This window comes from Aulonocara sp. 'chitande type north' Nkhata Bay, linkage group LG7 (assembly GCF_057382095.1).
Source record: "Aulonocara sp. 'chitande type north' Nkhata Bay isolate Kocher_YH1m ecotype deep benthic linkage group LG7, A_spYH_male_GT1.1, whole genome shotgun sequence".
In the NCBI taxonomy this organism is placed as follows: domain Eukaryota; kingdom Metazoa; phylum Chordata; class Actinopteri; order Cichliformes; family Cichlidae; genus Aulonocara; species Aulonocara sp. 'chitande type north' Nkhata Bay.
The window spans coordinates 41,749,968-41,773,776 of NC_141350.1; the positions used below are offsets into that span (position 1 = coordinate 41,749,968).

General features: G+C 39.7%; 1 protein-coding gene across 1 annotated transcript in view; it reads right to left on the minus strand.

Annotated features, from left to right (window-relative positions):
• Positions 1 to 1,577: 1,577 nt before the first annotated feature.
• The window catches only part of bcr (BCR activator of RhoGEF and GTPase), an 85,111-nt gene continuing 62,879 nt past the window's right edge, over positions 1,578 to 23,809 (minus strand). The window contains exons 6-23 of the mRNA XM_086300469.1: positions 23,551 to 23,608; positions 23,385 to 23,437; positions 22,789 to 22,923; positions 17,235 to 17,356; positions 16,715 to 16,880; positions 16,366 to 16,485; positions 15,862 to 15,937; positions 15,563 to 15,667; positions 15,139 to 15,213; positions 14,767 to 14,864; positions 13,791 to 13,922; positions 9,716 to 9,775; positions 9,411 to 9,520; positions 8,954 to 9,093; positions 8,455 to 8,589; positions 8,246 to 8,351; positions 5,969 to 6,131; positions 1,578 to 5,839 (exon numbers count right to left, since the gene is read on the minus strand). Coding sequence (XP_086156595.1) covers positions 5,750 to 5,839; positions 5,969 to 6,131; positions 8,246 to 8,351; positions 8,455 to 8,589; positions 8,954 to 9,093; positions 9,411 to 9,520; positions 9,716 to 9,775; positions 13,791 to 13,922; positions 14,767 to 14,864; positions 15,139 to 15,213; positions 15,563 to 15,667; positions 15,862 to 15,937; positions 16,366 to 16,485; positions 16,715 to 16,880; positions 17,235 to 17,356; positions 22,789 to 22,923; positions 23,385 to 23,437; positions 23,551 to 23,608 — 1,944 coding nt within the window. The 3' untranslated portion in view covers positions 1,578 to 5,749. The remainder of the gene's footprint in view (positions 5,840 to 5,968; positions 6,132 to 8,245; positions 8,352 to 8,454; positions 8,590 to 8,953; positions 9,094 to 9,410; positions 9,521 to 9,715; positions 9,776 to 13,790; positions 13,923 to 14,766; positions 14,865 to 15,138; positions 15,214 to 15,562; positions 15,668 to 15,861; positions 15,938 to 16,365; positions 16,486 to 16,714; positions 16,881 to 17,234; positions 17,357 to 22,788; positions 22,924 to 23,384; positions 23,438 to 23,550; positions 23,609 to 23,809) is intronic.

The window sequence follows — 23,809 nt, forward strand, 5'->3', positions numbered from 1 at the left end:
TGGCCTAGAGGAATGGAAATAACCGATCATAGAAGAAAGAAAGTGATATTTAAAGAGCAGAACTCAATTAAAATAAATAACACACCGACTACTACTTCCATATCAATAAATAAACAGCCATAACGTGTCCTCTGAGCTCGCCAATTTATTTATTTAGTCGGAATTAGTGTGTTTGTACATTACACGTCAAATAGTACTATAAACTGTGCATATCCTGAATGATTATGCGCGGTGGAGTTCCTCTATACTGTGCTGAGTGATGATTTGTCATACACCAAACTGCGGTATGTAAAGAACCAAAGAATGCTGTATGCAAAATGTCAGTTTTTATGGCATCCTTTGAGTCATGTGACGAGTTTATTATATCAGTGGTTTGGGAGTCAGATATTAGTTCTGGTTCCTGCTTCTAATAAATTATGCATTAACTTTACATTTGAAGTAAAATAAAAAGCTGCTCTTACAGGCTATTCAGGACTTTATCAAATATGGTGCACATTAAAAAAAACACATGGGAAAAGCTCAAATCCGTACTGCATGGTGTTAATCTTTTGGATGTTCGGGCATCACTACTAAAAAAGGAAGAAAGATGGAAATCACTGTATGGGTTCAGAAAAACTTTAAATAAAACAACAACAAACAAAGTTTGTTGGTGCATCCAAGTTAAACTATGCAGGAATCTCAAAGATGCCAAAAACTGTCCCTCTAATGATCACTTGAGGCTGGTTTCAAAAGCGAGTCATTTCCCACAGAGTCATGTTAAAAATACAAAAGTTAACTATACAATCTTATAGGTATAGTTTTCCCTTAATAACGTAACCTTTGAGATACTGATAAGGGTTAAACTTAGGGAAGTGACTGCTTTGATTGTCAGATGTGGTAACAAAGGGAACTGTAACCAATACCTGTCTGTTAGTGCTCATGTCCTCTAATTCGACTCACTGACTGAAACCTTTACACTACAGTGCTTTTAGGAGCACATAATGGAGTGATCTGATTTAATATTACAGCTTGCTGTGTCTTAAGAAGCTTGAGCTTTTTTAGTTTCTGTATAGTGAAATTCAAGTATTTAGTAACTGGCTCCATGTGGTGTACACATTCACTTAGCTAGCCAAAGATTCTGTCCCAGGTGGAAACAAACATTTGGAGGTTGTATAAGGAAGGGTATCCGGTGTAAAAGTCTGCAATATCGAATGTGCTGATACCTGTTGTGGTGGTCCCTTGTAAATATAGGAGCAGCAAAAAATAGCTTACTTAGTATTAACCAGAAAATAGTTTTGTGTATAAACAAAGCTTCCTAAACTTTATTTATGGTTCCTAAAAAAAACAAATGGCGTCACTAAAACTGCTAATGTTTAACAACAGTGGATGATGTTATGGTGGCCATGTCCATTTTTTATCTACAGTCTATGGTTAACACATCACCATGTAAGGAAAAAATATTTATACACGAGATTCAGCTACCAGCTTCTGTAGGCCGAGCTCATTTAAGATGAACTGAGGAGAACAGGAAAACTGTCAGAGCCATCATCCCACGATCCCAGGAGGAGAGGGACCAACCGGCTTGTTATCAGCGCGCTCTTAAAAAGTGACTCTGAAGAGAAAGAGTCCAGGTGCTAATCTGTCAGCCATTGAAAAGATTTGATGCATTCTGAGAAAAAAAAATACAAAAACAGCTGAAACTTTTATGTTACGCAAGAATGGAATGACGTTTTTATTGATTTCCTCAGTTGCCCAAAAATGTGCAGAGTTGCCAAAACGTGACATGAATCAACACTGTGGTAACGCCGTGTCCCAACACTTTGGGGTTTCTAGAATCAAAATAAAATCTGAGAGTATTTCTCCAAAAAACAATCCATTTCAGATTTATTAGATACAAACGTCTCGTTTAAATTAAATAAATGTTTTAAATGATTTAGAAAAATGTTTATCGTGTTATTTTTGTGGAATTTCTAAATGTTTCATTAGCGTTTTTGTACACTGAGTTTTATAAATGTTGAACATCCAAAGATTCATTTTTTTCTTTCCTTTTTTTTTTTTTACAAACTATCTCAAATGATAAACATGATGCCCAGCAACATTACGATGCATATGTAGTTAATGTTTTAAACACTGTTTAGCCTCTCTAGGTTTTCTGGATAATACCACAGACTTCACAAAAAAAAGGGGGGTGATTTTGTTTAGATACAGGAGATTTTATTTAGCATTTTGTGTACAAACATAGGCCGCAAATGCCTTCCAAACATGTTTGCCCTCAGAATACAGTATTCCTTTTTTTCATTATTCCTTTTTACAGTTCTACAAGCAGAACATTGAATATTTAACAGGAACAAGAGTTAAAAGTTGAGGAATAAAAAAAGTGTTGTTGGTCACCAAGTCTCATCCTCACCTTTACATTGTTATATGCTCAGTAACGCAAAAGAATACTTTTTGAAGGTTGGAAAAGCCTAATTTAATGGCAGCATGTTGTTGAAGAAGTGGCAATAGCAGTGTCGTGTACAGTAAATGCAAGAGATTTGGAACTTTCATATAGAAGAATATATGATCAGAGTACTCCACAGAAAAACTAAACCTTTTTTTTTTTCTCGGTTGGGACTGAGGTTGTGGAGGGAACTGTATTATGGAGGGTACATGCAGTTACGGTGACAATCAACAGACCAAAACAATGCAGATTTAGACTAATATAAGACTCTTTTCTCCTCTACCACATACTGTACTGATAGTTTGGATTTTGAAAGAGACTAGAGATGTACCGTCTCAATCCCCAACGATCAGCGGACGCCACATTAAATAAAAGAGAAACCAGATTATGCATACTCTAGTATTATACACATTATACAACTCTATGGAAAAAGCAGGAGGAGTCTGAGTTCCAGGAACTCACAGAATCTACCTTTTAAATTAAGAAGAACCTGCACTTCCTATTAGCTAGACAATCACAGTGGCCAGTCTGTTGTTCAACACAAATAACTAAATATGAACTGACAATGCAGGAACTGAGAGTTGAAAAATCACTGCAGTTCTACATAGTCGGGGCCAAATAGAGACAAACAGTTGTAATTCTAAGACGTAAGATTTTCCCAAAGAAAGCACACCAGATAAAGACAGTTTTTGAACATTAATTTAGCTTTAGATGGCAACATCTTAAATAAATAGATCCAGGCTGTGCAAAAGCATAAATAAATAAAAATAGAGGATATAAAACTTAAGAAAATAACAAAGATGGACTTGGGGAAAATGTTTTGATCCATTGCCCTAAAAAGACAGATGTTAACACAGTTTCTCTTTTAACATTATGTGCATCACAGTCAAATGAAGGTGGCAGGTAGGATAGGCATGGAGCTGAGAGTATGAGCTAAGACCACACTTAAGTTTAAGGTCCTGTCTTAGTCGTCAGTGAGATGAACGATGTGTGGCTGTCCTCAGCAAAGGCAACGGGAGAACGAATGTTTTCACAGTCAGCACTATCACTGACATTCAGAGGCCCACGGGCGCTAAACAAAAGCGTAAGTGTCGAGGCACGATAGGGTAGAGTAGAGCAGGCAATTAGGACTTGCTATAAAGGTAACAAGTGTAATAATGAATAAATGACTGGTGGTGGTGCATTCGGCCTCTCACAACCTACACGAGTACAGGCAAGAAAAATATCTTTGAGATGCTGCAAGGGCAAAGCAAGAGCAAATGCGACGTTTAGAGGGTTCACCTGTATCCGAATGCAAGAACTGTGTTTTCCATCATAATTTACTCATGTGCGCTTTTCCACTCCATCTTCATCGTGGCCACAAGCACACGTGAACCCTTATCAGATCCATTTAACTCATTCATTGGTTTTACAGCCAGTCATGATAACTAGCCTTGAATTGGCTATAAAAAGTAAGCAGTATAAGCAGTAGTGATATAAAAATCTTTAGGAAAAAAAAAGAACAAAGAAAGGATAAAGATCCCCATGAACTACATCCCACATCATGGATACAACACAGCAATAGCAGGAGCGCACAGAAATAAAATGAACAAAACATGCCTGCATGTTAAATCAATCATACTGCAAAAAAAAACAAAAAAACAAAAACATTTTAAGAGCTTGTCTCTAACTTGGCCAGTGAGTTGTGGACAAATAATTAGGAGGACATTTTGCCATGTGTGCGCAAGTAAATTAATATTCCTTCATTTAAGACAAAAGATGCGCTGTTCGCTGGACATAAACGCAGAGTGCTCAGGTCACTTCAATGGTAATACAGTAGTTCTAACATTGCATTAGTGCACTTCTGCAGCTACAGATTAAATGGTTACAAAAGGAGACAACGCCATGTGTGTATGAGATGTATCATGACATTGCATAATGTCTACACTAGACAGGCAATCTCTGGATGGGAGATGTGCTGATAAGGACCATCTTGCAGTCATAGAACTTCAGTCTTTTCCACAGCAACATACAGTATGAACTACAAAGTGTGTGTTACCTTCATAATATTAATAATAATAACAATATCGAAATGAAGAACTGATAGAACAGCTGAGCAGTTTCTATTAGAACAAGGCTAAATCTTGCTTAATTACTGCAAGACTTGAAGTCAAGGCTAAAACCTACTACTTTCTTAAACAGAAACCTAAGTTCACATAGAAAAAAACAAACAAACCAATTTCTCCCCGACGACCCCAAAATAAATTACAGTAACAGCAACAATGATTATACTGTTAACCAAAAAGAAAAATACAACTTTAAGATTATGTACATGTACTTTATCTGTAAATACAACCGCTTCCTTTTTCCTAACAAAAACCCCCCAAAAAAACATATTGATTTGGCAAGACGTCCTATGTTACAATGCGAAGGACATTTCGTCAGCAAAGATATGAACACAGACAACTCCTATGTTAGAAAATATATTGCTTCCTGTGCATTTAAGCTGAAGGTTACTTTGAGACACAACACAAATAGAGGAAACTTGCTTTTGTGGTCGGACAAACGGCAGGCAGTCAGACTGCAGTGTATTACAAATCACTGGGTTCACTTCACCAAGCCGTAGCGTTTCACTCCAACCGGGTTTGTTTACGTTGTAAACACTTTAACATACAGGTGTTGGCTTCCTGTGATACAGAAAAAAAGAAAAAGCCAGCACGACGGCGACAGCCACACGCTGACTTTCAGTTCCATCAAATGTCTGCACTTGTTTGAAAGAATGCGCTGAGATTATGTAAAACATACTTAGGATTTTCCTCAACTGGACATGAAGCAACGTTTGAGATGGAGAAACACATTTTGCAACATTTTTTCCTGCGATTGGTTAAAATAAAGACGTACAGAGAACAATGCCCAAAAGTTCGTGGAGATTCTGATTTGTTGGCGAACCAATTCCAGAAAAATCAACAATCCTGACTCGTTCTGTGCGATTTTGTTCATTCGAACTTCTCGAATTATGAACCACAACTGTGTAAAAGCTGCAAAGGTTCACCACTGAGACCAACAAAAACCAGGTGGTGGATGCATTACACTGGAGGTACATGGAATCATACTAATTATCAGGTAATGACAGATAGGAATGGCAAAGACCTCACATACTCTGTACTTAAGAGGCCCAGTGGCGCCCTCTTGTGTTCAAGCACAACAGGCATCACCGGAGACAAATCCTTCCCAGCTGCAAAAGCTGAGCGGAGTGCAGTCAGTCAAATAAAAAACACACGACAGGAGGCTCGCTCTGAGCCAGTGTCCGTCTCTTTGTTCACGCAGCGGTGGTCAGAGTCAGCGTTAGCTCTATACTTCAGTGGAGAACAGGATGCTCTGTCGTTTACTGTCTGGGGTGGGAATCGTCTCCAGCTGGAGGAAATACAGCAACACCTGGACCTGTATTGAGAAAGTTTAAAAAATGAGCAAATTAAAAATATAAGTATCGTAATGAGCCAAGCACCTTTACAGAAAATACAAACACAAAATGGCAGAGGGCAGAGATTGAAGATAAACTGTGTGGCTTACCTGTGCCATCACTTCCAGGGACCAGCTGTCCCCCATGCTGATGGGCTGTGTTGGGTTAGCGGGGATCTTGCTGTCCTTCTCAGCGGGCCTTAGTAAGGTCGGCCCGAACACCGTTGCCAAATTATGAAGAGACATCTTGTTGATACTCTCCTTCTCTGCCACCCTGAGGCAAGGCAAGGCAAGTTTATTTGTATAGCACAATTCAACAACAAGGTGATTCAAAGTGCTTTACAGAGACATTAGAAACAAGAACAAATAAAAAGCATGATTTAAAATTGATTAAAACAAGCAAATAAACTAACTAACTAATTAACAAACAAACAAACAAACAAACAACAGTATATAAAATCAAAACAGATCAAATCAGAACAGTAGATAAAATCAGTAGTTAAATGTAAGTTTTGAAATTTAAGCTTAAAGTGTGGATTTGGTGCTTTATTCAAATGCAGCTGAGAACAGGTGAGTCTTCAACCTGGATTTAAATAAACTGAGTGTTTCAGCTGATCTGAGGCTTTCTGGGAGTTTGTTCCAGATATAAGGAGCATAAAAGCTGAATGCAGCTTCTCCGTGTCTGGTTCTGACTCTGGGAACTGATAAAAGACCGGATCCAGATGACCTGAGGGATCTGGATGGTTCATACTGGGTCAGGAGGTCACTGATGTATTTTGGTCCTAAACCATTCAGAGCTTTATAGGCCAGCATCAGAACTTTAAAGTCTATCCTCTGACGGACAGGCAGCCAGTGTAAGGACCTCAGAGCTGGACTGATGTGGTCCACTTTTTTGGTCTTAGTGAGGACTCGAGCAGCAGAGTTCTGAATGAGCTGTAGTTGTCTGACTGATTTTTTAGGTAGACCTGTAAAGATGCTGTTACAGTAATCAAGCCTACTAAAGATGAATGCATGGACTAGTTTTTCCAGGTCCTGTTGAGACATCAGATCTTTTATCCTTGATATATTCTTGAGGTGATAGTAAGCTGACTTTGTTATTGTCTTAATGTGTTTTTCTAAGTTTAGGTCTGCATCCATCACTACACCCAAATTTCTCGCCTGGTTTGTGGTTTTTAGATGTATAGATTGAAGTTCTCTGGTGACCTGTAATCGTTTTTCTTTGGCGCCAAAGACTATTACCTCAGTTTTGTTTTTGTTTAGCTGGAGAAAATTGTGGCACAACCAGTCATTGATTTCCTCAATGCATTTACCAAGAGCCTGTACAGGGCCTCGGTCTCCTGGTGACATTGTGATATATATTTGTGTGTCATCTGCATAGCTGTGATAGTTTATTTTGTTGTTGAGTAGAGGAGGAGAGGAAGAGTTGAGTAGATTAGTAATAAAGATGCAGAACAAGAGCGATGTTAATGTGCAGGGATGGAGATGGACTGCTCTGAGCGCAAATATGAGCAAGTTGGAGATGCTACAGTAAGTGCGGCAGAAGAGTTTATAGGATAAAACGGGATAACTGTCCACAGACACTCCATCCAAATAATAATCACAAGCTCCTCCACCTCTGACATTCCTTGTCATTTTTTACATATTTTATTTCCTTAACCTTTATTTATACAGGTAGTCCCACTGAGACTTAATGTCTCATTTACAAGAGAGACCCAATAATTAATACCGATAAAAAGATTATGAGTCTGCCCAACAATCCTGATATTCTGTTTATCATTTAAGTTGGCTGTGGAGCGACGTCTGCTAAATATGGCCTCTGCAGTGTGAGGATGTCTCTGTTTTACCTTAATTACAAGAACATGTTGTGGTTCTAAATATGCAAACAGGCATGAAACTATCCGAAAACATTCTCTTGGATATCGTAGTAACGGCCAATTTTTGGGGCTAAACGATTTATGATAACAAAACAATAACATTGTCAACCAATACTGAAAAAGCTTTGACTCTATAAAGACATTAAAAGTAAAAGTAATAAATCTCCAGTTCTATTCAGTGCACAGTCAGGCTGTTTGCAGTTGCAAGTGATTTATACCTAATAGTATAAAAGCTACATCAATACAGAAAATCACTGAGGTGAACACTGCACCATAATGATGTTCACATAACACAATAAACTGTCTCAAGTTTAAAACAATATTAACATTTAGATGTTTTGGAGACAAATGTAAAGAAAATCCATCTGAAAACACACTCGTGAGTGATCACCACCTAATGCATCAACTATAAAAATTTACGTTCTTGAATTTGGTTTGTCTTTCTTTCTGTGCACATTGGTGTGCGGTCATGTCTACTTTCTGTGCATTTATTTTTGTGTTTAGTTGTTTATACCTCTTTAAGTGATCCAAAAGGAAAAGGAATGTGACCAGGTTGGGTTCGGGCAGTGACAGCAGCAAGTTCAGCATGCAGCTCTCTTTGGCAACACTATCAGACAGGGCTGCAGAGGAGGGAAGGGAAAGATACAGCTGCTTATACATTTCTTGTAAATAAAGCAGTTCAAACTGCTTATGTGTGGGAAAACCTCAAAGTCAGTATCTTACTGATGCCGCCTGCAAAATTGGGATAGAGCTCATCGGTAAAGAGCGGTTCCGGCAGCTCTCTGAAGTACAGCTTCAAGGTCCCAGCGATGGCATTGACATCCATCTCACTCATCATCACTGACACATCTTTGTTATCTGCAGGAGAGACGAGAGCAGCCTGAAACTGGATGTTTGCCAATCATAACGCTAGGAAACACCTCAGAACAAACTGCCGTGCCTCCTAACTGTTAGCGTCGAATTAAAAGTGCAAAGTAGGATACCCAATTATTCGTTAATACATAAATTGATTCCCCTGTCAGTCTGGTTAATGATTTCAAATCATTAACCTCTTGATGTCTTCTTCATGATGTCTTTATATAGGGCCAAGTTGGTTCGGATGGCTTTTGTCCCTTAATAAATGATCATTTAAAAATGAAACATGTAAGATTGACAAATATGCAAAAATAAAACCCCCAAAACAAAAGAAGTCATCAGGTATACGGATGGCAGAGATACTTACTGGTGTCAAAGGCAGTCTTCAAGGCCTGAATGTCGGTGGCCACTCCTGACACTCTGTAGATGCCCACCTCCTCCATGCCCCTCCTTTCAATCTCCTCTAGGCACTGCCGGACAATGTAGGGCACCTTGGAGCGCTCTCGTCTGGATGAAAACAAAAAAGGAATCAAAAAGGAGGGTCTGAAATAACATTTGTTACAACTGTATATACAGTATGCTACGCCAACTGACTTCAGCCATTCACTGGCCTATTCTCTAAAACATGACAGTCTACCACAGTTTGGGATAAGACTGAGTAACCTGACACAGGGAATAATACAGATGTGATTATTCTGATTACAGAAAAATTACTGTGAGCAACTGTCCTAGCCCTAAAATGTCAGAGGAGAACACAAATAGTAATGACCTGGACATTTCACAGTGCTGGTGGGCAAATAGTCACTCTTCATTTATTTACTCACTTGGTCACTGTGGAGATCTTAACTCCAAACACACCCATGGGTTTCTCCGAGGGCATCCTCTTCAGGCTAAACTCTCTGCTGGTGAACTTCATGGACAGTTTAATCTCAATCTGATGAGAAACAGAACTCAAAGTTAAAAAACAAATCAAACCATTACACAATCTGAATCGACCTGCTTCCCATTTCTCATTAATGCATACTACTATGATCTAAATGTAAAGCTACATTAGAGCTGCTAGTGAGTGTAATACAGGAGGAAAGTCTTGTTTAAGTGTTGATATCTTTATTTTGTGTGATCCACTCACCCCATTCATGGGAATAACTGTTCTCTGCCAGTCTTTGCCTTGGAGAGTCTGAGGATCAAGCTGAGTTGAGGAAACATGATAAAGAAAAAAACATAAATGCTCACACTGAAGGATACTCATACTGAACATTGAGAAAGTTTCAAATAATGAAGCAACATAAATGCAAGTAATCACCGCAAGTCAAAAATTAAAAGCTCAGGCTTCAGTCTTCTGGATCTGTATGATCTCAGTGAGAGTGGACAGAGGCCCCACCCACCAGCTTTACAAATCTTCTGTTTGTGAATGGCAGCCAACCACTCAAAGGTTGTCTTAAAGGGTTAGAACGGGGTGGGAAACTCCAGGCCTCGAGGGCCGGTGTCCTGCAGGTTTTAGATCTCACCCTGGGTCAACAGACCTGAATCAAATGATTAGTTCATTACCAGGCCTCTGGAGAACTTCAAGACATGTTGAGAAGGAAATTTAGCCATTTAAATCAGGTGTGTTGGATCAAGGACACATCTAAATCCTGCAGGACACCAGCCCTCGAGGCCTGGAGTTTCCCCACCCTTGGGTTAGAAGCTAAAATGGCTCGATTTCAGACAGTGGATGAGCTGCACCGAGGCCCAGATAAAAATATTATTTGGAAATTTGAGTCATGTGAAGATTCAGAGAGTACATTCAAACTAAAGACATGTTTCAGGATCCATTGTGCATGTTTGCTGGAAAAAAAACAAAATAAACGAACAGTAAAAGTGCTTATGATAGTCTTCTATTAGAAGTGGTAGAAAGTACAATTTTGAGAAATTTTGCTGTACTTCAGTTACGTTCTTCTTCTACTCCACCACCTTTCAAATGGAAACACTGTTCTTTAAAGACCTTTATTTGACACAAATACTCAATGGTAGATTTTTTTATATTTAGAAATTTTCCTCAGATTTTTTTCTTTTACAATGAAACTATGCAACATTTATTTTGTGATCCTCTGACTGGGCATGAGACAAAGCAGGTTGCTCATGTAAAATGCTGCTTATGCATTGATGGAACATTAACAAACTAATAATATGTCAGGTATAAGGACAGCTTACTATGAAACTACTACTTTAATAAGCTGATAATATTCATGTACTTACCTAATATTAATTTTGCAGTGCATTTACATGAAACAATCTATATTATTAAACCTTTTAGATCTAACCGGATCAAAAAATGATCACTTTTTTACAATTGAAAGAATAACTTCAGTATTTTGTTTGGAGCCACTGCAGCTTTATAAATTATTGATGTTTATCTGCTTTATTATGATGATCTTAAAAAGTCAAGGCTATATTTAAATACTGTTGTCCTACTTACTGTGCTGCTGTGTTATGTCAGAAAAGCAGAGCATAAAGTTATAATTGCATCAACTGTCTTACTCTGCTGTAGCAGAATGTTTTGAAATGTGATTTGCAGACACACTACACCCTTCGCTATATATTTAGAAGCACGATAAACAAATGTAATTTATTCAGAGGTACTAACTACACTCAAATCAAAGAGCCATGCCATCCTGGGCAATAAAGGCTGAGTGCGAACAAACACAACTCACAAAACGCAACAAACACGCTCATACACAGTATACGCATGCTGGGTGTGTTTACCTAGTATAAGCCCCATCTGGTTGGCTGCAAAGCTGGATCAAGTTTCTCACAACCGAATCAAACTGAAGAGATTGGAGTGCTCTTTGGTTTGAGCCATTTATCTATAAAGAATTACATTCCACTAAAAAACAGCAAAGCCATAAGAGCTGGCATCCTCGCCGGCCTAAAAGCTTTCAGACACAAACATGATGCTGTCGTCTCTGACTTTTAGTGGCTTTTTTTCCAATAATTCGACAATCTGGTCAAGTGAACGATGATAAAAGCTGGAATTTAGCCAGCATTGCAACACGAGGGTAAACAATAGTTGTCACAGCTCATTCAGATGGAGACAGGACTTTACACAATCCATGAATGCAAGGTGTGGATGCGTACGTTTAAAAATTGAAAGTATGAAACAAGAGGGATGTTTATGGTGTAGAATGAAAGGGAAAGTACTAATGATGCAGTAAAAATGGGGGAATTCAGGCTGATGATGTGACAAACTGACACCAAACTTTAGAACTTTAGTGGGCTGAGTGATTTTTACATTCTGGTTTTTTTCTACTCTCCTTGAGCACTAAAAACACTTTATACAGCTTGATTCATTCACCCATTCATACAAGCATTTTTTGGTACAAGTTCTTTTTTAACATTCATACACAATGACACTCCAATGGACACATCGTAGAGCAACTTGGGGTTCAGTACCTTGCCCAAAGATACTTGGGCAGCCAGGCATGGCACCATCAACATTGCGGTTAATAGATGAGCTGCTCTACCTCCTGAACTACAGTGACCCTTAAGTTTAGGAAAGATTATGGAAAAACAAGCAAACAAAAATGGACTGGTACTTATGTAGTGCTTTTCTACTCTAATTGAGCAAACCCAGTCAAACACACAATCACACTCGTGCTTTTTATAAGCCTCATCACTTGGTCTAACATTCACACAACATTCACACTAACGCTCAGACGGATGCATCGGGGTTTAGTATCTTTCTCAAGAATACGTCAACTTGCAGACTGGAGAAGCCATGGATTGAGTCACCGATCTTCCCTTATAGCATACGTGAAATTATCATAGAAAAAGAAAACTTCATTTTTTTACTTTGATTCTAAGATAAAGAACAAACATGCAGGAAAAACTGCACTAGCTAGAATACACACCAAGGACCTGCTCAAGTGTACATCCATGTTATATGTACTCTTATTACCCATCTATCAGGTCAATCCTTAAGCACCCATGTTTTGCCTCTTATTTTGCCTCTTATGCTAGATACCAGCCAGTCTGAAAACTAAACAGTCATTTTTTTAATCTCAGCATGCACCTGACTGATCAAACACTCAAAAAAGCTGCAGAGTAAAATGTAGATTCAATAAGCCACCGTGACTTTTGCTGAACACAGCAGCAACATTGCCTTGGATTTGTGAAAATCCTGCTGAGTAACCTTCCAACAGCTCTGTGAGTTTTTTCCTTTTAAAATGACATCATCTGTCAAAATAGGATCGTGTCTGAGGCTTAGAGGAGCCACTAGGTGGAGTATGTGACTGTAAGTCACAGTTTGGAAACTTATCCTAGTGTAGATAGCTTTTTCCAACCAGCATGGATGCAGAATTCTCAGAATAAATACAGCTGTCCTCCGTAATGCGTGTGTGTGCATACGGCATGAAACAACATGTACGCAATGTTGCACCAGTGTATTTGTAACAATCATTTAAAAGGTTACAGCTATTATTTTGTGGGGGGTTTTTTAACTCCAGAGCAAATGGGCTGCTATATACATGAAGGTTAGTGTGTGTGAGTGTTTGTGGTAAACAGAGCAAAAAAAGCTTACAGCAATGTCCAATCATACTCGTGCACACACAGACGCACACTGAAGCTGACGAAGGAGTAGAAAAAGGGATTGTTTTTGGTAGCAATGGATGAAAGAAGCAACTCCTGTTTTTCACGTTTTTTATCTTTGCCTTTGTCTCTGTTAATCTTCTAGGTGACACTTTGCAGTATCCGGCGGGGTGGGGTTGCCTTCGTGATTAAATTCCTGACTACCTAAATCTGCCATCAAACTATGGTCAGTCAGATGGGTTCAGCATAATGGCAATTTTATGGGTCTGGCATTATTATGGAGAGAATACTTTATGGTACTGATTTCATATTTACTTCCTCTGTGGAGGGTGGTGATAAATATTTGAAACAGCTAAGCCTGGCAGGAAGCAGTGAGCACGTACAGCTTTTTACAGCTTTTATTAAACCGCTACAAAGTCACTCCACTTTTTCTTTTCTTTTTTAAATTACAGTCACCTGCAAGTGCAGACAACTTCACTGAAACCCATCTTCATTTAGCCAGCCTCTACCTATCCATCACATATTCCTCTAACAAGCTTCACTGATCATATGGTATGCGGCACCTATTGTGGCATAAATGCTTATCAGCAATGAGTCATGGTGGTCACGGCTGAGAAAAGGGTGACATCATGTCATACCGGGATCTGTCCTTTCCCCATGATGCGGTCTGTACCGTCTCCATCCTCTTTGTTCTGCTTGGTCTTGTTGTAGCTCTTTTCGTAGCAGAGCAGCCTCAGGGTCTGAGAGCCCTCCAGCTCGATTTCAAACTCCTTCAGCGAACAAAGAGAGACAGAAAAAAAGCTATTGAGGAAAGAATAAATAAAAGCAAAGGGCGGGAAATATTTGAATACAGTGATGTCTGCAGATAAAGATCATGCAAAAGAGCCATGATAACTTCAGAGACATCACCATGGCATTGCATCTCAATACGACCAACGACAAAACGCAGCTGACCATCACTTCCTGTAATTATGTAAGAGAACGTACTGCATATGTTTTGCACATATTTTTTGAGGCCCACACTACGTTGGTTCACTTAGCTTTTGACCAGATGTGAGTCATCACCAGCAGCTCTTCATTAGTTAATATTATTTCCACTTTGCTGGGCAAAATCCTCAAAGAGTCATTGGGTCCACTATGGAGCACACCCTGTCACACATGAACTAATCCTGTGATTATGTCTCAGAGCTTTTCTTGCTTCACCCAGCTATGCCATTAATGCATTCTTGTTTGTGCACGTGTGCTTGCTTCCATGTATATATGGAGTATGTATATGTGTGTTTTGTATATTCTTGCTGAAGCTCTGGATGCTTTGGATTTGTTTAGACATCTTTTAACTGCTCGGAGATGGATGCCTAAATGATTAAAAGACCAGATGTCAGCTACATGAACTATGCTAAGACGGAAATGTGTGCAGGTATGTGTTCCTGAGTTGCACTGATATGACGGAGAGGATGGAGAGATTTGTGCAACTGAGGATTCAATGCAGGCACCAGCTGGTACATGTGGGTGAGCAATCTCTTTATAATGTCACAGAAACAACTACATGTCTACTTCATCAAATCCAGCTTTGAAGGTATGTGTATGTTGAATTGCACACGCTTTATCTCTTACCTCATTCCATTTGGGTTCACTGGTGTATCGATACACTCTCGTCTTGGCTTTATTTGAAAAGAACCCAAAGGAGTCCACCTCCAATGTGCAGTAGAGATCTGGCAGGGAGGAAACAATTTAATACAATTTACATTTATATGGCAAATCACGTCGTCTTTGTGAATGTATTACATTAGTAAAAGAATGGGCTGAATGTTTGATGCTACCCTAGGAAAAGAAATCAAATCAAATGTCTACGAATTTCAGCCCGTGGATCCAATTACACACTCACGATTGAAAGTTTAAACAAAAATAACACTGTTTCCGCTGCTTATGAACAAATTAAAATTGAATTGAACTGAAAGGTTGCGTGGGTGAAGGTCAGTGACTCACTTAAGCTCTGTTTGAGGCCGGAGGCAGAGTGGATGATTACATTCAGGAACCCGTAGAGACCGGAGGATTCATCCTCTGGAAAAACGGTCAGTGAGCAGACAGTAATAAAAAGTTAGGAGGCACTAGAAAAGCATGCCGATCTCTGCATGTTTTGGAACAGAGTGAGAAAAGGAAGGAAGAGGTTTAACAGACGTGCTCTGTATTAAACATCTGGGTTTAAAACCAATCCTCAATTTTCCCAGTTATTAATGATTACTTCATTCCTGGGGACATTATGGGAAAGCTCAAGGTTTCCAATAAAAGCACAGACAAACCAAGGCTGTAAATAAAACTGCCTCATAAGCACTCATGAATATCTTTAACTTAAAAGAAGTCTGTAAAAAACACAAAATTATGTTGGACAAAATAAAAACAGTCACTCTACCTTCTTTGTTAATACTAAGTGGAATGTGGTGGACAGTTTGTAGTTTTATACAAGAGCTGGTCAACATCTGCAGCTCCATGGACGTCAGGGAAACTGTTTTAAAACCTTGAGGGGAGACAGTATATTTCAATTTTAAATCACACTGTACTTTAAAAAAAAAACACCACGTGCCGTACAGATATGCAAAAAAATATTGGTTTCTTAGCCTCAATCGATTGGTAGTATTTACATAAACATGCCCAAATTTTAGTATCTTGCACTTCAGATGACTGAGCCGGTCCAGCCTGACTGACACTTACACTTCTTCTGCTGCTCCTTGATTATCTCCTTCCACTCTGCACGTTCATAGTCGGATGAAATCAGGAAACTGTAGCTCTGAAAAATAAACACATGAGAGGCGTTTGAGAAAAACAGATGGTCACAAAATAACAGGAAGACCAACACGATAGCTCAATGCACGTTCATGTTCATCCTTTAAGTTTCTCGAACTCTCACAGCAGTGACCAAGACTCACGGTTACTGTTTAATGCATTCACTGTCTATATGTCTATATTCTCTTTATGCCTGTTGTCATGTACTGACGTTGAGCCAGCATAATTGTACAAGGTGTCATGCAGAAATTGATACACACTCATAAAAAGAAAGTATGCAGTTACAACAGAAGTTAGCAACCCAAAAATTTATAAAAATAACTTTAAAAACAACAATTAAAATGAGGAGAAGGAGCAGTGAGGGGAAGCTGATGGGAAAGAGCTGTTGATAAAATAAAAGCAGAGGTAGTTTAGGATAGAAAGCATCATTACCTTTCCATTCTTGTTGTAGAATCTGAGGGGTATGCTTGGGGATGTTAACAGGAGCAAAGACTCCTGTTCAGACAGCTTCTTCCGGAGGCGATCAATGACTTTTGAACCCTTGTTTGCTCTCTGGTGGTGAAAATATTTGACTTTATTTGGAAGAGCGTGAAAAACCTATTCAACTGTGAGTAACTGCTACATTTGGACTGCTTGAAATACAAAAAAAACAAAAAAGAAATAATCTTGTTTAAGTTTCCAAACAGATATCGGTGAAACTACTGCACATATCCAACTCGAAGAAGCGTCTACTTCTGAATATCTGCATGCAGAAATCTGGATTAGAGCACATCTACGATACCTTCTCTCTCTGAATCTCGCTGCGGAGGTGTGAGATCTTGACCTTCATGGCGTCCAGCTCTTCATCGGGGACTTGAGGGATGGTAAGTGGCTCAGCCTCCTCGGGGCCCTGGAAGGTCATTTCGCTCAGGGGGATGTACCACTTACAGTCGTACTGCTGGTTTTTACTGCAGCAGGAGAAGGACAGGAAATTAAAAGGAGAGTGTTGGTTAAAAGAAAGTAAAAAAAAGGGGTACATGAAAGACGATGAGCCAGGGATAAATGAAGAAAAGTACTTATTATCTGTAAAACAAAAAAAAATATCAAGAGGGTCTTTTGGGAAAATATTTCAAATAATAGAGATTATTAAATCTGTGTCAATAACTCTGGTTGTTGTTGTGAAGCTTAGGTCCTGTTCTAACATAGATGTTAACTGTCATTACTAATTTTAGACTTGTTCGCCAGCATTGCTGCTAATCTGCTGGATGCATGTCAGTGTATCTCATCCCTGAGACTGAGAAAAATAAGCAGATTCTTCTTACCCTCCAATCTGTTTCTTCAGCTTGGCGCAGAGCAGCAGATCGGTGAAGAGGAAGACGTGCCGAAGCTTCCTGGCTCCCTCCACCAGCTCCACCATGAAACTGTCCTTCAGCAGCTGGCGGTTCTATGGCAACAAAAGACAACACTCAGGGGGTCAGTAAAAAAGACAACACTTTTATGCTGATAACTAAACAGCTCACAAAAAACAAACAAAAAGAAAAAACAGAGTCACTTGGAGAAATGTGCATCCAAACTGAATTGCTGACAGTCTGGATAATGGGGGTAATGGAGGCGGCGGCATTTTAGGGAGCTCAGACCATTTTAAGAGTCACAGTAATAAATGTGTGAAATTCTCTGGAAAGGTCACAATCAGTTTGCAGAACCTTTTCTTAGGTGCCGCATCTAAAAGCATTATCGCTCCTTCCATTCTCCCAAATTCCTACTTCTCTTCCACAAGTGTGTGAAAGAGGACACTAGAAGGAAAGGACGGTGAAGGAGGGAAGGGAGAGAGGAGTTTAGCTTTACAGCATCAAAAATGACAAAAACCTCATTAGCTCATTGTGTGCAATCATTACTTTCCCCATCGCCCAAAAGACATTAAAAAAATTTATTTTCAAATGCTTGATCTGGCATCATCATCACGAACCATGGGATCACACAGGAAAGGATGAGTGAGGGAGGAAACGAGAGGAGGAAGAGTGATGTTTGTGACATCAGTGACCAGAGCTCTGATCACTGATGTCAGACTATATAATGAGATGTGTAATATCATCATTTGCCAAAAGAGGGCAGTGATGCCCTTTGCTAAGAAGGAGACGCGAGACTGGGCATTAAAACAAAAACAGAGAGCAAATGAAGCTCAAACCACAGCTCAGAAGGAAACAATCTGCTTTTAAATGGTCATAACCTTTGTTTTACTTGTGGTTAGAGATTAGATCCAAGTGGTTCACTGTAAAAAGGAGATGCAATTTGGAAAAAGACAACAAAATCCCTTTCACTCATTTGTGACACCACTTTTATTCTTCTGATTGACTGTACACGTGATCATTTCTACTGAATTGCTTTAAATACTTTTTTTAAATCTGTTCAAATTTATCTAGTAAAGTTTCAATTTTTCACACGCTTTATTGGATTGTATGGGTTTCCTTTGGCTAATTACCAGAAAAACTGTCCAACCAAAGAATGAGGCTTTAATGCTCCTTTTACATCTTCCACTGCAACCAAACCATATTTTTCTTCATGTAATGACCGCAGACCCCAATTTCACACCAGCACTTGACTTCCCAAATCCTGTCAGTCTAACAGGAAAACCCTGAAACATGACATCACACTTTCCAGAACCAACGACATGCCTCGTCTTCATCTTTGTTTTTCTCCTTTCCCCTCTCCATCACAAATACACAGTTACTGTCACCGCCTGAAAACACTGAAGTGGACATGACGCTAATGAAAGAGAAGTTTATGTGCTTACAAATTCTCACTGGGCATCTGCTAACAAGGAGGAGAATCATGCTGTGTCACTCAGTGTTTAAGCCCGAGAGAATCAAAGGAGGATGACCAAGACAGAGAGGGAAAGAGATAATGGGGCATGATTTTAAAAGAAAAGTGTCAGTGATGGGGTGGGGGGGGGCTCTCTGACCCAATAAAAAGGAAAGGTCTGAGAGAGGGAGAGAGGAAGGAAAGGAGAGAAGAAGCCAGAGAGAGACGTAGTAGCTCTCGACAGAACAGATGTCATGCAGCAGTTTCTAGCTGTAGATAGACGGCGAACCAAGTGACATATCACCACAGCAGCTCCACTGCAGTGATCTGTTGTCGAGGCACGCACTCGCTGCCTATCCCACAGCACATTACGATCACATTCTGATCCCTGAAATAACAATCTAATAGAAAACTAATTCCCACTGAAGGATATAATTATTCATCACGAGCTACACAATCAAGGTTGTGATCACGACCAAGTGCTGTGATAGATAGCTTCCGGATGAACTGCTTACTGTCTGTCTGACAGCCATCTCTACTGGAAACTGTCATCTACATCTGTCAGTTCAACCACAACAAGAGGATCCCTAAAAAAACAAAGAAAAACTCATTATGCCTTCTTCTCTTCTGTCCAGGTCTATTTGCCTAATCAGGATTATACTGTCCCAGCCACTGTTGAGCAGTGTACACATCTCTCAGTCTCCATGCGTTTGCATGGGGATTCAGATGTTCTGTGAAGTTGCTCCACATGTAACATTACCCCCGGAGGATACTTCCTATCTAGAAAAGAAACAACCAATCAAAAAGCTCTGTCTATGTCATACATGTGCCAGCTTACATGCTGTCAAGTCAGTTTATTTTTAGAGTGTTGCGCAGCAGTTTGAAGATTTGACACATCAGAGGGAACCAGCGCTAAAAAATATGAATCTGTACTGTAAGCATGCATATTAACAGCACGAGCACAGCATAGCATTATCTGGTCTTTACATGATCGTTAAAGCTGACGCTTCAAACACCATGTAGCCGACGGTTATGGGACAAAAGATATGTAGATGTGGCCTCTTTCTGCTACTAAAAAAACAACAATAAAATATCTAAAAAGTCATGAAAAAAAGGCTTAATTTAGATTCTTGCACTGAATATTCGTAGAGCTGTTTGGTGACTGCTTCGATGTAATGTGTAGCTACCAGAGATGGGCAGTAACGCGTTACTTGTGACGCGTTACTGTAATCTGATTACTTTTTTCAAGTAACGAGTAAAGTAAGGGATTACTATTGCAAAATCAGTAATTAGATTACCGTTACTTTCCCGTAGGAACGCTGCGTTACTGCGTTACTAAAACCGTTATTTTTTTTGCGAGAATGTCTCATGACAGTGACGTAAGCAAGTGCGACGTTGGTGACAGCAGCTGTGTGCAGATCAACAATGGATAATATATCGAGTGCGGGAGAGAGTATGAGCGTGCAGCGTTTAAAGTGTGGAAGTACTGACCTTACTTTGAGTTTGATTCCATAAAAAGTGACAAAAACATTAGCGTCCATCGTGCGTGGGAAGAAAACTTCTTTTTACAGCGAAAAAAACCCCTAAACTTCCGAGCAAGCACCGAGTAGCTACGACGTGATGGGAAACTCACAGAGACACTCGCGCGGATTCTTCAACTGACCGCAGCACACCTGCACCAGGGTAACCCTCCGCCTACCCTGCTCCTGCTTTACAGGTGAAAATAGAGCAAAAGGACCGCTGAGTCTTTGACTTTATTTATTTTCTGCTGTGTTTTACTTGCATCTGTTTGAAAGAGTGAGTGAAAACACAAAAAATATTTTATTTTATGTGCTGGAATGTGTAGAAAATAGGTTTAAATGTTAAACTAATTTATTCAAGTCAGAGAATGTTGCATATAATTAAATGTTTTGCTTGATGCATAAAGTTAAAAGATTAAAACTGATAAAACAAGTTAAAAAAAGAGACTTTTCCATTTGATTACATTTTGTATGATGGATTATGTAGAAAAAGTAGAATTGGGCTGAAAGATCTATCACTTTATCACCTCTTCAGGTTGTAAATCGTGTTTTTAAAAAGTAACTAAGTAACTAAGTAACTAAGTAATTAATTACTTTTGAAAATAAGTAATCAGTAAAGTAACGGGATTACTTTTTGGGGGGAGTAATCAGTAATTAGTTACTGATTACTTTTTTCAAGTAACTTGACCAACACTGGTAGCTACATTTCTAGGAGGTGCACATTAGTTTATGATGTATATTAAAGCGCAGGGTTTCAGACCAGTTTGTGCATCTATTACGTAGATTTAATGCAGATGCATAAATGCACTATTTCACAGCCACCATGCGGATGCAGGCAGAAATGAGAATATGGGAAGACGAGCTCATTCGTTTTATCGAGCTTCTTTGCTCTGCAACTAGGAAAGAAAAAAAAAAGACATCTTTAACAAACCAGCCGTCTGCGCACATCAGATGACATTTTTTACAGCATGAATCTTCGGAAAAAACGCGTCTCTCTTTTTTCCTTGTAAAAACTGAGCAGAACATCAGCAGCGTAAGTGTGGAAAGAGAGCGACATCGGGCGGAGCACGCCGACGCAGAGGACGCCGATTAAATATTGACCATCTCCTGGAGGTGCCTCGCTGACAGCGCGCAAGCACTGACGTGAGTTTACAAAAGGTCTGTGTTTATATTTAGAGTAAATGCTTAGAGGGCCACACTGCGTCTGTGTGTGCATGTGTGTGTGTGGTTTTTTATCTTGTACAAAAAATTCGGGACACGTTTGTTTATTAACAGGCTGAAGGGTCTAGATGACTGTGTACATTTAGCTCCACTCACATCAGGAGCATTTTTCCCCCCCAAGGAAAACAGAGCCGAGTGAGCGACATCGTTTGCATTTTAATTAAGCAGTTTGTGTTTGTGTCGCCCCCCACTCATGTGGCCAGGCCAGGACCTCTGGGGGGCACCTGTTTTGCTATGCTCCTGCATGCCTCCAGTGACTAAAAACACAGACTGCTCACAAGCAGATTTCAGGTCAGATCATAATTGAGCACTCTGACCTGTTTCCTTTTGTTCTCGCGTCCTCTCATTATGGCATAACAGCAGAAGAAAGGAAAAACATTACGACAGCTGAACTGAAATAAACTTAAATGTAAACCACTCACATCAACACTGTGACATGTATGTACAGACTGGAGTCTGTACATTCAACAAGGAACTGAAAAAAATCAAATCAAGTCTGTCGCATGCTCCATCCATAGCGAGGCACAATATAATGAGCCTCATTGATTGTGCTGCTTTCATGAATCCATGATAAAAATTTCATGATTGTGGTATGGCGGCGTGGAGATGGAAATGGGCGCCTGGAGGGACAGATGGGCACGTGTGTATGTATGTTCAAAAGCAAACAAGACCAGGAGAATGAGAAAGCATGTGAAGCTGTGTGTGTGCGTGCGTGTGAGGAAAGGGTGCGGTAATGACCTCCCGGTGAGTGAGGGAGGAGCCTTTTTGCTCGCTCCCTCCCACTCTCAATTTATGAATAATTAACTTGGAATCTGCCAGTCAGAGCGGACTGGTTGCTCATTACAAGGCATTATGTACGGCACTGTCACGCAAGCTATCAATCAAGAGGCATCCACTCATGTGCATCAAGCCATCTCCAGGGATGAGAGAGACAGCGGGGCGGGGGTGGGGGCGGCTGTGATCAACTGTGTTACCGTTAGGGGAATTGCTCTCAACTAGACAACCCTGGTATGACCATATAAGGACATGGGCTCTGCTTTAGGCTGCAGATTGGTGCATCTGGTAGACCCCTATGGTAGCAACTTCAAGGTCATTTAGAGGGTGTACCGAACAAGCACTATGTGAGTTTTGATTTAATTTAATGTAATTTCATTTCATTTTAACAGATTCAAGTCAAAGATGTGTCCTTAATGTTACAGTTTATTAAAGTCATAGTTACAATTTCGAGACAACAGAATATACCACACCTCCTATGAGCTGCTCAAGGCAATAATTGGACCAAAGAATGACATCAGCTCAGACCTCAGCGTGACTTTTAAACCTCTGTAACACTCACCTCTCCTTTCTTGAAAGTCTGGCGACGGGACGTCGTCTCCTCATTGATGCTAGACAGAAAGTTCTGGGAGATCCGCAAGGCGTCCTGCAGAAGGGGGTGGTCCGGGTGGCTGATGGGTGTGTGTTTGAGCAAGTCCTAGCAGTACAAGGAGAAACATTGAGATGCAGAAGCATATTTTCAACTTATAAAGTTACAGTATAGCAAATCTTACTTATTACGAGTTAACTATAATCCTCTTTTCCTTTTAAGTGTTACACACACAGTCCAGGAAATGTATGGATGAGTCACACAGCTTTATGGCTCAATGTTTCTACAATAAGATTTCACAGATTCAATAAACTATAGACCCATAGAACCGTTCAGTACAATAAAACAGCTGAAAAAAAAAAAGACGGGCTGTCAGGTTTAAAAAAAAAAAAAAAAAAAAATTATAAGCAATTATGCTAACCAATGACAAATGAAACACAGGCTGTTCTTTGATCACCCAACGCATTCTTTCATGGTTTAATTTGTGAGAAAACATCACAATTCCCAAAATACAGTAGAACACAGTTATTAATGAGCATCGCTGGGCCTGCACGTTCTCTATTACTTACATGAAGTACCAAAGTGCTGCGTGTCACTCTGTCCACTGGTTTATAAAGCAAAGCTATAAACGAAAAAAGAGCAGATAACAGACAGATTTTTTACTGAGCCCATTTGCAACATATAGACAATAAAAATGTTTACACAGAAGGGGTGTAAAGTGTGGCACGAGCTGACCTTCTAGGGAGTTCTTGCCTGTCTCCTTACAGTCCTTGGGGCTCCTCACCTTCAGGTTCTGTTTGGGTACAAAACAAAGGTGCAAACAGTGGCTTAAAAATGTATAAAAAGACCTTTAAAAGTCTCTTCAGTGACAAAACACGATGAAGTTACTATCTTTTCATTCTTTAGCTTTAAGGTCATCTACTTCCAAATTAATTACGCAATATTCAGCAGATTTTCCCCAGCAGAGCTTTACCATCACAAACTGCTCTGTGGC